This window comes from Ovis aries, chromosome 8 (genome assembly GCF_016772045.2).
Source record: "Ovis aries strain OAR_USU_Benz2616 breed Rambouillet chromosome 8, ARS-UI_Ramb_v3.0, whole genome shotgun sequence".
Classification (NCBI taxonomy): Eukaryota; Metazoa; Chordata; class Mammalia; order Artiodactyla; family Bovidae; genus Ovis; species Ovis aries.
Window position 1 is genome coordinate 74,738,578 of NC_056061.1, and position 13,936 is coordinate 74,752,513.

Genomic DNA, 13,936 nt, shown 5'->3' on the forward strand with positions numbered 1-13,936 from the left:
TTCCTTCTCCAGGGAACTTGGCTCTCCTGCATTGCAGGCAGATTATTTACTGCCTGAGCCACCATATATCAGATAAATCTTCCTGCTAATAGTATATGGACAGAAAAGATCCATGGTGGCATCAAAGTGTTTAACTAAAGCTCAGACAGTTAAAGGAGAGGCAGGACTGAGGATGCAGCAGAGGAGGGGGTCTGGGATAGAGACCCCTCCCTCTGCAACCAGGCCCTGGATGAGGAAACTCCCAGACACACCTGTGGTTTTCTCTCACAGATGCCCATTCTCTGTGCCTTGACCTCACTATCAAATCTCAGTCCAGACCTGGCCAGCCCTGGTGTCAAGTCCAGGGCTCCGTGGACACAAAGCCTTTCCTCCAGTATGACAGTGACAGCAACAAGGTCAAACCTCTGGGTTTCCTGGGGAAGGAGGTAAATGACACGAAAGTGTGGACCGAATTGAGCCAAACACTGGCAGAAGCAGGAAAAGAGCTCAAGATGGTCCTGCCTGTCATCAAACTGGACAAAAAGGAGATGAGGGGTAAGTATGGGAAAGGAGTGGGAAGCTGGGGATAGCAAGAGAAAGAGTGCATGCAAGGAGAGGATTCCTGTGAAAGGACTGAACACGATCCAGCCTTAGAGACACGGTGGACCTGATGGGTAAGAGGGGGAGGTCATGGTCGGAAGATCACAGGCCCCTAGATGTGCAGACACATTTGAGTGACTGGGGAGGAGGGACTGTGGAGAGTCCAGAAAGATTCATTGTGTGGGGGGGGTGCAGGTCCTCCCACCCTGCAGGTCAAAATGTGCTGTCAACGTGAAGCTGAGCAATGCTCTGGTGCATCCTTGCACTTCAGTCTCAATGGACGGACAGCCCTCCTCCTTGATACCATGAGCGTAACCTGGACAGTCATCGATCCTGGAGCCACAAGCATCAAGGAGGAGTGGGAGAACAACCAGGAACTGGCAGAGTATTTCAGGAAGATCTCAACGGGAGACTGCAGCTATTTGCTTAGGGAATTCCTGAAACACTGGGAGAACATGCTGCTCCCAGAGCCCACAGGTACCTGAGCGGGGCGTGGGGGAGGTGGCAGCTCTCTTCAAAGGTCTAGAGCCTTCATGTGTGGATGTGAGCACATATGTGTGTGTAATTGAAAATATGATGGATGGATGGAGTGACTGATCTCTTGGTGGACTTCCTGTCTGGAGAGTCAGTGATGGGCATAGCACAGAACTTGCCAGCATCCTCCTGTCCCAGCTCACCTCCCTCAGCACAGGAGCCCCCTTCCCCATTAACCAATGACCCAGACCCCAGGCACTGCACGATGGTCCCCAAATCTATATATGCATTATGTTTCCAGGCTTTCTCTCCCTCCTGTCATACTGGTCCTTTAACCAGCTCCAGTGTCACTTAATGAAGCCCTTATCCCTTCCCAGACAGAATTAAGTGCCCCCAATTGTGTCCTCCTCAAAAAGGACTCCTCACAGTAAACATGTCCACCTGAAAGACAATCAGATGGACATTTGCTGTCTCAGTGACTCAGACGGTAAAGAATCTGCCTGCACGGCAGGAGACCCAGGTTCGATCCCTGGGTTGGGAAGATCCCCTGGAGTAGGAAATGGTAACCCACTCCAGTATTCTTGCCCAGAGAATCCCATGGACAGAGGAGCCTGGTTGGCTACAGTCCACGAGCTCTCAAAAGAGTCGGACATGACTGAGCAACTAACACAACTCAGGAGAAATATTAGCTCCACGAAGACCGAGCACAAGCCCATTAATCTTTCCATACCCGGACCTGAAGCGTGCCTTCCCATGAGTCAGTAACTATATGGGGAACATGTGCTAAGGACAGCAGGTGCTGAGGAAGGTGTATTTGACAAGGCTTTTGCTTTTCCATTTTAGAACCACTAATAATGGCCCCAGATATCAGCCAGTCTGCATCCATCTGATTGGTCGCTTGCATTATCCTATTGATCATCACCAAGTTAGTTCTAATTGCTTCATTGCCATGAATCTTATGAAGAAATCAGGGACCACAGCAGGTGAGAAGCCAGCCAGCCTCTGGCTCCTAGGCAGGTTTGTTCTGGTCAGGACTTGGGAGAGGTGAGCCTCGGGTCTCACCAAGCCCCTGTCCACTGGTTACCAAGATGATGTTCCATCTTTGTCTTCGGCTCCCACACTTCCCTGTAGGGTTGGGAACCACCCTGTCATTGGGGTAGAAGAGGCTGGTGTGGGCAGCAGGACAGTGCAGTGGGGGTGGGGATGAAGACAAGTGTCTTCTCCTTTGGGGGCCCCAGGTACGAGATGTAGACGTGGTGGGGTGGGGTGTTGTCCTGAGATCTTACTCAGGCTTTCCCAGCCCTTTGATGAAAAAAACCTTTTGTTCTCTGATGATAGCACTATCTAGCTGAAATTTCCCCCAGTGTTCTAACAGCTATTCCATCATTTGGATGTTTCTCCTGGACTATGAGAAGGTACAATGTTAACCCAACTCTGCGTGGCAAAAACTGACCCTTGATGACAGTCTGGCTGTTGATCTAATATACTACCTTCTACTCAGAGTGGGGTTTAATAAGAAGCTAAAGAAGCTTATGCTTAAGAATTCCTTCACTTTCCATGGCCGTTGATGGGCCCTTAAGATGTATTGAATTGGTCATTTTCAGGATTTGCAAAAGTCAAATGTTTGCTCACAATCAGTGAAGACTTCCAGTTCTATTCTTTCCATCAAACTTCCCTTCATGTGGGGTGGAATTGGGATAGGGGGCAGGGTTGGCATTTTTTAAATTCTGTTAAGAAGATAATGCATTAGGGATATACTTCTGTGATTTAATGAGACATAATTTATGTGTTCACACTCACTTTCATGTATAGTTAAGTTACCGTGTGCTTTTATGGGCTGAATGTTCTTAATTTATGTGATAAAATCCTCACTTCTAGGAAGACTTATTGAAACCATTCATGTCGGTGGTTTGTCGTTATAGTCTGTGTTGTGATACAACAGGAAGTATACGTTTGGTCGGAGTCCTGGTTCCTGGAGCAGAGTTTCTAAAACCCACATTTTGGTAGCATATTTGGTGTTCTGAGTATAGAAAAACAGCTTTTCTTTAGAGACCTAGCAGATTAATACATATGCAGAAACCACAGTCAAGTGCTAACTGCCTAGATGTCATGACACAAAAGTATGAGGTTACCAGTTGAATTATCATGTAGATTAATATGCATATTAAGATACTAACATGTTAATGTGTAAAAATGTATCCAGGACAGAAGAAAGGATAAAGTGTGATATAGCCAGAAATGGAACACTATAACGCAATAAATAAAGAATGAATTACTGCAGTAAAAACATAGATGCCTCATAAAAAGGATTTGAGAGGCAAGTGCTGGACACAAAAGAATAGATACGCTGTGGTACTCCTGTTTGTTGTGTTACATGATTGTGCAGTTTAACTGAATTATTTTTTTAAGATGTATTTATTTTTGGTCGTGCTGGGTCTTCACTGCTGTGTGTGGGCTTTCTCTATGCTGCTCTCTAGTTACGGTGCAAGAGCCGCTCACTGTGATGACTCTTCTTGTAGCAGAGCGCAGGCTCTAGGCTGCGGGCTTCAGTAGTTGGGGCACACAGGCTCAGCAGTTGAGGCTCCCAGGCTCCAGAGCACAGCCTCAGTATTTGTGGCCCATGAGCTTAGCTGTTTCTCAGCATGTGGGATCTTCCCGGACAGGGATTGAACTCGTGTCTCCTGCATTGGCAGGCAGATTCATTACCAATGAGCCACCAGGGAAGCCCCTAATCGAATTATTAAAAAGACATCCTAAGCTTGCTTCTAAATCACATCTCAATAATTTATGGATGAAGATTAGATGTTCCATGACTTGCAACCAGGAAATTATGCATATTGGAAAATATATTATTTAAAGGACTATCCATAACCTAGATGGACCCTTATCAGGTGCTCTAAACCAGCTCATACACAACAAAACTGTAGAGAATTAACTCTTAGATGAATATTTCCCACTTAGAAAGGGCGACTGCACTGAACTGGCTAACAGAGAACACTGCTGACCTCAGAAACACCTAAAAACAATGCTCAAACACAGAGGATGTTTGAGCTCGTACATTGATACCAGGATGAGAAGAAAACAACATCAGAAAAAAATTTAACTTTTCAGTTTTCACTAATGTCTAGACAAACTTGAAGTTTTCTCCTGTCAGGAATATATTCAGTGATGCAGAGAATTCAATTATACACTGTACCTTTTTCGCCCAGTGAGAATCACATGAATGTTTATTGAAACTCCTTTATTTTAGGGGCCCAAATGTGGTGAAGTCCTACCATTAGGTGAAGGAGACCTCACTTGGAGATAGGGTGTGTGCAGATGTAATCCAGCCAAGGTGAGGTCAGTGTAGATTAGGTTGGGCTCTAATCCAAACACTAGTGCCTTTACCAGGAGGCACGCCTTTAAAGAAATGTGGACACGCAAAGAAGAGATGGATATAGGAAAACAAGACACACGAGTGTCCTGGAAGGACAGAAATAGACACTGGAGCTACGCGATGCCAAGTGTTTCTGGCAACCACCAGTGCTGTGCATAGTACCTCAGTCGTGTCTGACTCTTTGCAACCCCATGGACTGCAGCCCACCGGGTTCCTCTGTCCATGGGGATTCTCCAAGCAAGAATACTGGAGTGGGTTGCCATTTCCTTCTCCCTGCAACCACCAGCAGTCAGGAAGAGAAAAGATAGAGCCTCCCTTAGAGCCTTCAGAGAGGGCCCTACTGACAGCTTGATTTCAGACTTCTAACCCTAACAATCTTGAAAGAATAAATTTTGGTTGTTTCAAGCCATAGAGTTTGTGGTCATTTTTATGAAGACTTCACTGTCCCAACCAGGCTTGCAGGGGTTTAGGCTGCATTCCCAGCACAAAGTGAACTGGTGAGCAAGAAGGAAGGCAGGAGAGCAGTTAAGAAACAGACCCGGGGCCTCTAGAAATGTGACACCTTGTAGACGAGGAAAGAAATACCAGTGAAAGGTACACTGATCAACACATGACAGCGGGAGAACTGGCTAATCCTATAACTAAAAGAGGATTTCTATTCAGCACGACACACAAACGTTCATTTTAGGTTGATTAATGCATGAAGGTGACTGTTCGTGGGGGCTTGGGGCTCTATGCCAGTTGGAGCACATTTGCTGAGTAGTTTCAGATATGGGGCTGGGGCATTAAAAAGGAGATGGCACGTTTCCAGGTAGGACTCAGACAAGACCTAAAATTCCTGCTCGGCCCTGGGGCGGAGTCCTGGCAGCCAGCCCCTTCCCAGAACCACCCTGAGCTGTGTGTGGCTTTGCAGCAGCTGGAAGGCCCAGTATCTTGGGGAGAACTGGTCAGTGTGACTGTGTGTGTATGTGAGAGAGACAGAGAGACAGAGAGAGTGGGTATGCATGAGAGGAGGAGGGCAGAAGAGAGGAGTGGCTGTGTTAGTTGCTCGGTCCTGTCTGCCTCTTTGCAACCCCGTACCCTGTAGCCCTCCAGGCTCCTCTGTCCATGGGTTTCTCCAGGCAGGAATACTGCAGTGGGTTGCCATTTCCTACTTAGGCGTGTGTGGGGCAGTGACACTAATTTGTGATAGAAAGGTGAATGTGAAGAGAGTGAGGGAATGCTGGAATGTGTGGATGTGTGGGGAGCGGCCACAACTAGTGTGTGAGAATGTTGGGAACCTTGGGGTGTGTGTGTGTGTGACTGTGGACAGGTGAGCCTGGGACAGAAGGGCGTGGACAGTATGCATATGCAGAGGGCCCAGAGAGGGGTGCCCTGGGGGACCCAGAGAGGAGGAAGAGAGTGAAGGGAAATAGCTGTGAGGGGAAAGTTTCTGGATGGCAGTGGAAGTAGATGGCAGCCTTCAGTGTGGAATTTGTGTGAAGCAGTGTGTACAGACAGTGTGAGGAAGCCGGGGTCCCTGTGGGAAGGGAACGCGGTGTGACTTTGCAGAGGGTGGAGAGCCAGTGGGGCAGGCAAGCAGGCGCTTGTGTGTGAAACAAAGTGTGTGGGCGTGGGGGATGGGGTGTGCACAGAGGGAAGGGGGTGTGAGGAGACCTGCTTGGAAAGTTTCAGGAAGAGTGACGTGCACAAGGGTGGAAGGCGTATAAGTGAGAGGCATGGAGCCTAGGTGGGGAACACGTGTATGTGAGGGGCTGTGTGGGAGGCTGGAGAGTCAGGCTGGGCTGTGGGTGATGGAGGGCAGTGTGGACGGCGAGGGGGCTTGTGTGTGTAACTGTGGGGGCTGAAGTGTGGGAAGACAGGTGTGCATGGAGAGTATGGGGTGAGCAGTGTGTCAGGACTGTTGCTGAAGGGGCCTCAGTGGCGACCGGCTCCCCAGGTTCTCCTTTCTCTGGGCCTGGACCCTCTGGCCTGGACCCCGAGGTTCCAAGGGAACCAAAAACTGGCAGGGACAGGGAAGAAGCTGATACCCCCTATCATGTACTTTCTTTTTTTAGCTTGAAACTGCCTTGTGACAGGTGTCAACTGGGGTCACCTGCCTGCACCAGCTGACGCCTCCCCCAGGCCCAGGGGCTGAACTGCGTGCCCACCCTCAGTTTCTAGTCAGCCTGGGGCTTCCCTGATAGCTCAGTTGGTAAAGAATTCGCCATCAATGCAGAAGACCCCGGTTCGATTCCTGGGTCAGAATGATCCTCTGGAGAAGGGAAAGGCTACCCACTCCAGTATTCTGGCCTGGAGAATTCCATGGACTGTATAATTGGACCCGACTGAGTGCCTTTCACTTTGGAGCCTCTGAGCAATAGGATTCCCTTCAATTCCCTCCTGCCTACTAAGCTCAGGGGGAGGGGCTCCTGTGGGGGGCACAACAGGTGGAGGAGGGGACCCAACCCTCTCCACCACACCCCTCCCACCTCTCCAGGCCCAGACCCCTCACTGTCCCCCAACTCCTTCCTCCCCACCTCGCCCTCCTCCCCACCTTCCTTCATCTCTTATGCTCATCACAGGTGTTCCCAGATCTCTCCAGCAGCTCAGGTGGGAAGCCAGGAGCCTGCATGGCAAGACCCTCGGACCCAGCCTTAGACACTCACGGCCCGTGCGTCCTGGACTCTGTCCAGAGGGAGCAGAAGCAGCTTCAACAGAAAAGTGGGGACTTGGGAGCCTGAGCTGTGACCTTGGAGACTACTCCCCAGCAGCTTTTAAACACAACCTGCCCTCCCTCCCCTTGCCCTCCCCCTGCCCTCCCCCTCCCTCTTCCTTTCCCTTGACAACCCAACCATGCTCCACCTCACCCCTCCCGCACCACCCCTTGGCCTCCATCCAGGAAAGCCTAGAGCCCATGCCCACTTGCCAATTTCTCCCTGCTGTCCTGAGGAGGTCGCCCTAATACTTACCACTACTTTCCATGGGATGGTTTGTTTTTTCAGCTAGGTTGTTAACTGCAGGATTCAGACAGGGTCACATTTTTTTTTTTTTTTCACATGTCCTGCCCTTGGCACTCTCCTTTCCATGTAGCTGATTCCTCTCCCCAGTGTGTGTTAGGGCTACTGTACTGGCATCCGCATGTACCCTGGAGAAGTCCTCAGCCACAATGTATACAGAGCATCAGGGGTTAAATGGAGACACCAGTGAGGATGTGGGAAGGGTGGAAAGACACTATGTCTGGGGTCCCCTCTGCTTGTCTTGCCTTTCAGGGGACTTGGACCCCGTGTCTTAGATACCAGGCTTTTGAGAGCTCCCTTCCTCCCTGTCTTAGTCCCATGGGATTGCTATAACAAGTAACCATACACTGGGTAGCTTACAAACAACAGGAGAGTTTTCCCCATGGTTCTGGAATCTGGCAAGTCCAAGATCAAGGCGCTGGAAGATGTCTGGTTCACAGAGGGCTGTCTTCTCATGGTGCACTCACCTTGTGGAAGGGTGGAGGGAACACAGGGTCATTTTCTATAATGGTTCTCACGCATTATTTTGACTGTGTGGATCACAACAAACTCTGCTAAATTCTTAAAGAGATGGGAATACCGGACAACCTGACCTCAATCCTGAGAAATCGGTATGCAGGTCAAGAAGCAGCAGTTAGAACCAGACATGGAACAACAGACTGGTTCCAAATTGGGAAAGGAGTACATCAAAGCTGTATATTGTCACCCTGCTTATCTAACTTATATGCAGAGTACATCACACTACATGCTGGGCTGGATGAAGCATAAGTTGGAATCAAGACTGCCAGGAGAAATATCAATAACCTCAGAAACACAGATAGCACCACTATTACAGTAGAAAGCAAAGAGGAACAAAAGAGCCTCTTGATGAAAGTGAAAGAGAAGAGTGAAAAAGCTGGCTTAAACCCAACATTCAGAAAATAAAGATCATGGCATCTGGTCCCATCACTTCATGGAAAATAGATGGGGAAACAATGGAAACAGTGACAGACTATTTCCTGGGCCTCCAAACTCACTGCAAATGGTGACTGTAGCCTTGAAATTAAAAGATGCTTGCTCCTTGGAAGAAAAGCTATGACCAACCTAGACAGCATATTAAACAGCAAAGACATTATTTGGTGACAAAGGTTCATCTAGTCAAAGCTATGGTTTTTCCAGTAGTCATGTATAGGTGTGAGTGTTGGACCATAAAGAAAGCTGAGTGCCGAAGAATTGATGCTTTTGAACTGCGGTGTTGGAGAAGAGTCTTGAAAGTCCCTTGGACTGCAAGAAGATCCAACCATTCAATCCTAAAAGAAATTAGTCCTGATTATTCCTTGAAAGGAATGATGCTGAAGCTGAAGTTTTAATACTTTGGCCACCTGATGTGAAGAACTGACTCATTGGAAAAGACTCTGATGCTGGGAAAGATTGAAGGCAGGAGGAGAGGGGATGACAGAGGATGAGATGGTTAAGAAGCATCACCAACTCAATGGACATGAGTTTGACCAAGCTCCAGGAGTTGGTGATGGAAAGGGAAGCCTGGGATGCTGCAGCCCATGAGGTCACAAAGAGTCAGACATGACTGAGAGACTGAACTGAACTGAACTGAACCCGCCAATCACTTCCCACACACCTGTCTTCAGATACCATCACATTCAGGGCCAAAGTTGCAACAGACGAATTTTGTGGGGCACATAAAGAGTGAGTCAGCACTCTCCATGCCAGCAAGCACCTGAGTTTCCTCACAGACACTTAACTTGGCTACAACTTCATTGTCACTCCAGCCCTGATGTGAGGTGGAGGCTCCATGGGGGCATCGGAGAAACAGACTTCCCTTCATTATGACAGTAACAGGCCCAAACCCTTGCTTCTCTTAGAGGAGAACTAATGCCTTGAAGGCCTGCTCAGAACAGACCCAGACCCTGGGGGAGACATGGGGCAAGGACTTAGAACCTGAGGCTGTTCAGCTGGAGAATAGTGGGCCCAGGGTAAGAGGTGGGAACCAGGGCCTAGACACCATCAGGGGAAGGAGAATGTGTGTGTGCTTAGTAGCTCAGTCGTGTTCAGCTCTTTGCGACCCCATGGACTGTGGCCCACCAGGCTCCTCTGTCCATGGGATTCTCCAGGGACAAATACTGGAGTGGGTTGCCATGCCCTCTTCCAGGGGATCTTCCTAACACAGGGATTGAACCCAGGTCTCCCGCATAGCAGGCAGATTCTTTACCATCTGAGCTACCTGAGAAGCCATACAACCAACTTAAATGACAACCGACAAATGAATGGATAAAGAAGATGTGGCAGGGGCTTTCTGGTGGGCCAGTGATAGGAGTTCGCCTGCCAATGCAGGGGACACAGGTTTGATCCCGGGTCAGGGAAGATCCCACATGCCACGGGACCACTAAACCCATGTGCTTTGGAAGCCCAAGCAAAGTAGAACCAGTGCTTTGCAACAAGAGAAGCCACTGCAATGAGAGGCCTATGCAACCAACCCTGCTCTGTCTCCTAAAATCTGTCCTTCTTGCCCAGTACGGACCCTGGATCCTGGGGCTGAGACGCTTTAGCTTTTACTGCTCATTCTCTGACATTTATTCTCCTTCCCCATTCAAGGAACCTCACACTGGTCAGCATGGCCATATTGAAAAGTCTATGAGTTTGAGTAGGCTCCAGGACTTGGTGATGGACAGCAAAGCCTGGCATGCTGCAGACCATGGGGTCACAAAAATTCGGACATGATTGAGCGACTGAACTGAACAAACAATAAATGCTGGAGAGACTGTGGAGAAAAGGGAACCCTCCCACACTGTTGGTGGGAATGTAAACTGATACACGTGCTATGGAGAATGGTATGGAGTTTGCTTTTAAAACTGAAAACAGAGCTACCATATGGTGGTGATTTAGTTGCTAAGTCGTGTCCGACTTTTTGTCACCCCAGGGGTTGTTGCCCGCCAGGCTCCTCCATCCATGGAACTCTCCAGGCAAGAATACTGAAGTGGGTTGCCATTTCCTCCTCCAGGGGATCTTCCTGACCCAGGGATTAAACCCAGGTCTCCTGCATTGCAGGAAGGTTCAGGCTACCATATGATTCAGCAGTCCCACTCCTGGGCATATACCCAGAGGTGAAAGGTGATGGAGAGAGATAAACTGGGAGGTTAGGATTGACATATACACACTACTGTACTTAAAATAGATAACCAGCAAGGACTTGTGTGGCATAGGGAAGTCTGCTCCATATTCTGTAATAGCATAAATGGGAAAAGAATTTATAAAACAAAATAGTTACATGCATATGTATAACTGAATCACTTTGCTGTACACTTGAAACTAACACACATTTTTCATCAACTGCTGCTGCTAAGTCACTTCAGTCGTGTCTAACTCTGTGCGACCCCATAGATGGCAGCCCACCAGGCTCCCCCATCCCTGGGATTCTCCAGGCAAGAACGCTGGAGTGGGTTGCCATTTCCTTCTCCAATGCATGAAAGTGAAAAGGAAAAGTGAAGTCACTCAGTCGTGTCCGACTCTTCGCGACCCCATGGACTGCAGCCTTCCAGGCTCCTCCATCCATGGGATTTTCCAGGCAGGAGTACTGGAGTGGGGTGCCATTGCCTTCTCCATTCATAAACTATATACTCCAATATATAATAAAAAATTGTAATTAATTAAAATAATAAATACTGATATTGAGCATCTTCTCATGTGCCTATGGGCCATGTGTAAGCCTTCCTTGGAGAAATGTCTATTCAGATAGTCTGCCCATTCTTTGACTGGGTTCCCTGTCTTTATTATTGAGTTGTAACAGCTTTTCATATATTTTGGAAATTAACCCCTTTTCAGATGCATCCTTTGCAAATCTTTTCTCCCAGTCTGTAGTTTGCCTTTTTTGTTTTGTTTATGGTTTCCTTTGCTGTGCAAAAGTATATAGGTTTGATGAGGACCTATTTCTTTATTGCTTTTCCTCATCTTTCTGTTTTCTGTTTTATAACTTATATAATTTTCAAAGGTTGTACAATTATACAGAAAAAAAAACAAAAAAACAAAAAAGGAGGAGCAAGCAACCTGTAGAATCACACAGAATCCTTCTTCAAAATGCACTGGCATTGAAATTGTCAAGGAGAAATAAACAAATGGGACCGAAGCAAACTTGCAGAGTGATGAGCTGGCCTGATTTCAATACTGCTGTGTCTCTGGGACTCAGGAAGCCGGAGGAGAGGGAGAGGGATGAGAGAAGGGCAGGTCAGTGGAACAGTCAGAACATAGACAACATTTATCAATGAAGTTTGCCACCTGAACTGGCACTGGAAACAATAACTGGGTTGTGAGCTACAGAAATCTTCCTATTACCCATGTGTGAACAGAAGAAGGGGAAAAGCCCATGGTGGATTGCCTTACATGATCTGGGGGTATCTTATGTTGTTTTTATGACAGTGCAAAGTTATAGAGGCCAATAGTCTGCAGGCAACTTCTCAACAAAACCTAGTTCACATGGCTGCTCAGATTGCCTGTGGAATGAGCTACCTGGTCAGAAAGAAGTCATGCGCAAAGACCTGGCAGCTAGGAGCTCCATCAATGATGACAACTTCAAGTTAAGAGCAAAGCCAATCCCTCTGCAGAGTCTTGTTCAGCATGGACTCTCACTGTCTGGGGAACAACAAAAACACAGGATTGATGGATGGCTTTTGAAAGTCTGGCTAATAATGAGTTCTCCAGCCTTCTCTGGTGATCCAGTGGCTAAGACTCCACACTCCCAATGCAGGGGCCTGGGTTTGATCCCTGGTGGGGGAACTGGATCCTGCACGCCACAACTAAGAAGTCAGCATGCTGCTACTAACAGAGCCCACGTGTTTATGACTCTGGCCAAATGCCCTAAGTGGACATATACCCGTTTGATGTGGCTGCATAACTGAAAGAGGGTTACCAAATAGCCCAGACTATCAACTATCCTGATGAACTATTTGCTGTGATGGCTAGTGCTGGGCCTTCGATCCAGAGAGAGGTGTAGTTCCAGAAGCTGGCCCAGTGTCTCAAGAGCTCCATGAAGCCCTGGGGGCCTGTGTCTGACTCTCCTCTCACAGTCCCCCAGCGTCAGGAGGAAGGTGCCTGTCGAGGCCCACTGGAGCCAGCCAGTCACATACATCACCCAGCACCACAGAAGCAGATTTGTCTTCCAGAACACCATGCCTTAGGAATGCTTTAGCATCTGAACTTTCGAAGACAGACTTAATGATGTGAAATACTTTCTCAATATCACTTTTATTAGCTTGGAATGAAAATGTTTGTGTAAATTTTTTACACATAGTTGCCTTTGAGGTATAGGTATATTCTTACAAAATAGTTTTTAAAATTGTTTAACACACATATTTGAACTAACAATCTTAGTACCATCTGCTTTTTATTTTCTGAACTTCTACAAGGTAATGCAGTTGATTCACCTTTAAAGTTTTGCTTTCTTTCACTAGTCTTGGGAATGATTTGTCTTCATCATACAGTACTTTTTCTTAGGAAATTAAAAACCGTCTGGTAACTATGGGCTAATGCCCGCGCTCCTTTATTACAGAGCAGCTACCTAGGTCCAAAGTGCCATACAGGAATCCACAGGTGTGAGCAGAGGACAGTGGCCATTTAACAACTCTAGCGTCACATCTAGGCCAGGTGCTGGTGGGTCTTGTTTGTTCCTTGTGGCCCTGCTTATGCCAAAACACATAACCACTTCTATCCTATGACGGCTGGCCTAGCTGAACTAATGACATGGGGTTGATGAGCACACATCACGATTGGCAACCCCAGTCCATGACAAGAGGCCTCATCTCTGCCAGGCCCCAGGCCCACACCAGGAGCCACGTTTAGATGGTATGACTTTCCCCGCTGCAAGTGGCATGGCCTAGCTTCAGGACACTCGGGGTCTGTGTTGTGAGCTTTCAAGTAGAAAATGGCACCTTTCTGACCACAGATAACTCTGATGTCACCAGTTCTGCTGGGTCATCTGCCCAAGAAGCAGATCCAGCCATGCTCATCGTTCACCAATTGTGACTGCTTTTGTGCTGGGACAGCAGGTTATAGCAGAGACCTAGGGTCTGCGAAGCCTCAAATATTTTTTCTGTACCATTACAGGAAACCTAAGGCCACAGTGGCATTAAATGGAGATAGGATAGGGACCACATCCCTGCAGCCCTTGAGAGGATATTGTATACACGGACTATTGGAGGATGGGGACGTAGGGTCTGAAGTTTGAATCTGGAATTCATTAATACGGTAGCCTTCACCCCACAATAATTTACTAGCTACTCAGGTCTCCATGCCTGTCACAAGTCCAGGGAATGTGAAATGCCTGCTGTGTGGTCTGTGACCCAGTGCTAACCACTGCACCAGAACCTGGGACTGCTGTCCATTGATGGCCTGGTGCTCCGAGCATCGCTGCAACACTTGGGGACCATGATGATGCTACGGTTCCTGTGCCTGACGTTAGAAACACACTAGTGCCATGTGAATGTGAGAGTAGTTTCTGCTTCTGCAGGTTCACTTACCCCAG

At 47.9% G+C, this 13,936-nt stretch overlaps 3 protein-coding genes across 3 annotated transcripts in view; all 3 read left to right on the forward strand.

Annotated features, from left to right (window-relative positions):
* The window catches only part of LOC114116224 (uncharacterized), a 30,079-nt gene extending 25,239 nt beyond the window's left edge, over positions 1-4,840 (forward strand). The window contains exons 4-6 of the mRNA XM_060419361.1: positions 271-534; positions 775-1,056; positions 1,897-4,840. Of these exons, the coding sequence (XP_060275344.1) occupies positions 271-534; positions 775-1,056; positions 1,897-1,943 (593 nt within the window). The 3' untranslated portion in view covers positions 1,944-4,840. The remainder of the gene's footprint in view (positions 1-270; positions 535-774; positions 1,057-1,896) is intronic.
* LOC106991302 (low-density lipoprotein receptor-related protein 11-like) overlaps positions 1-13,936 on the forward strand; it is a 284,456-nt gene that overhangs the window by 89,327 nt on the left and 181,193 nt on the right. The window lies entirely within an intron of this gene.
* Positions 1-13,936, forward strand: part of LOC114116073 (UL16-binding protein 3-like) — an 83,691-nt gene that overhangs the window by 63,394 nt on the left and 6,361 nt on the right. The gene's annotated exons all lie outside the window — the stretch shown is intronic.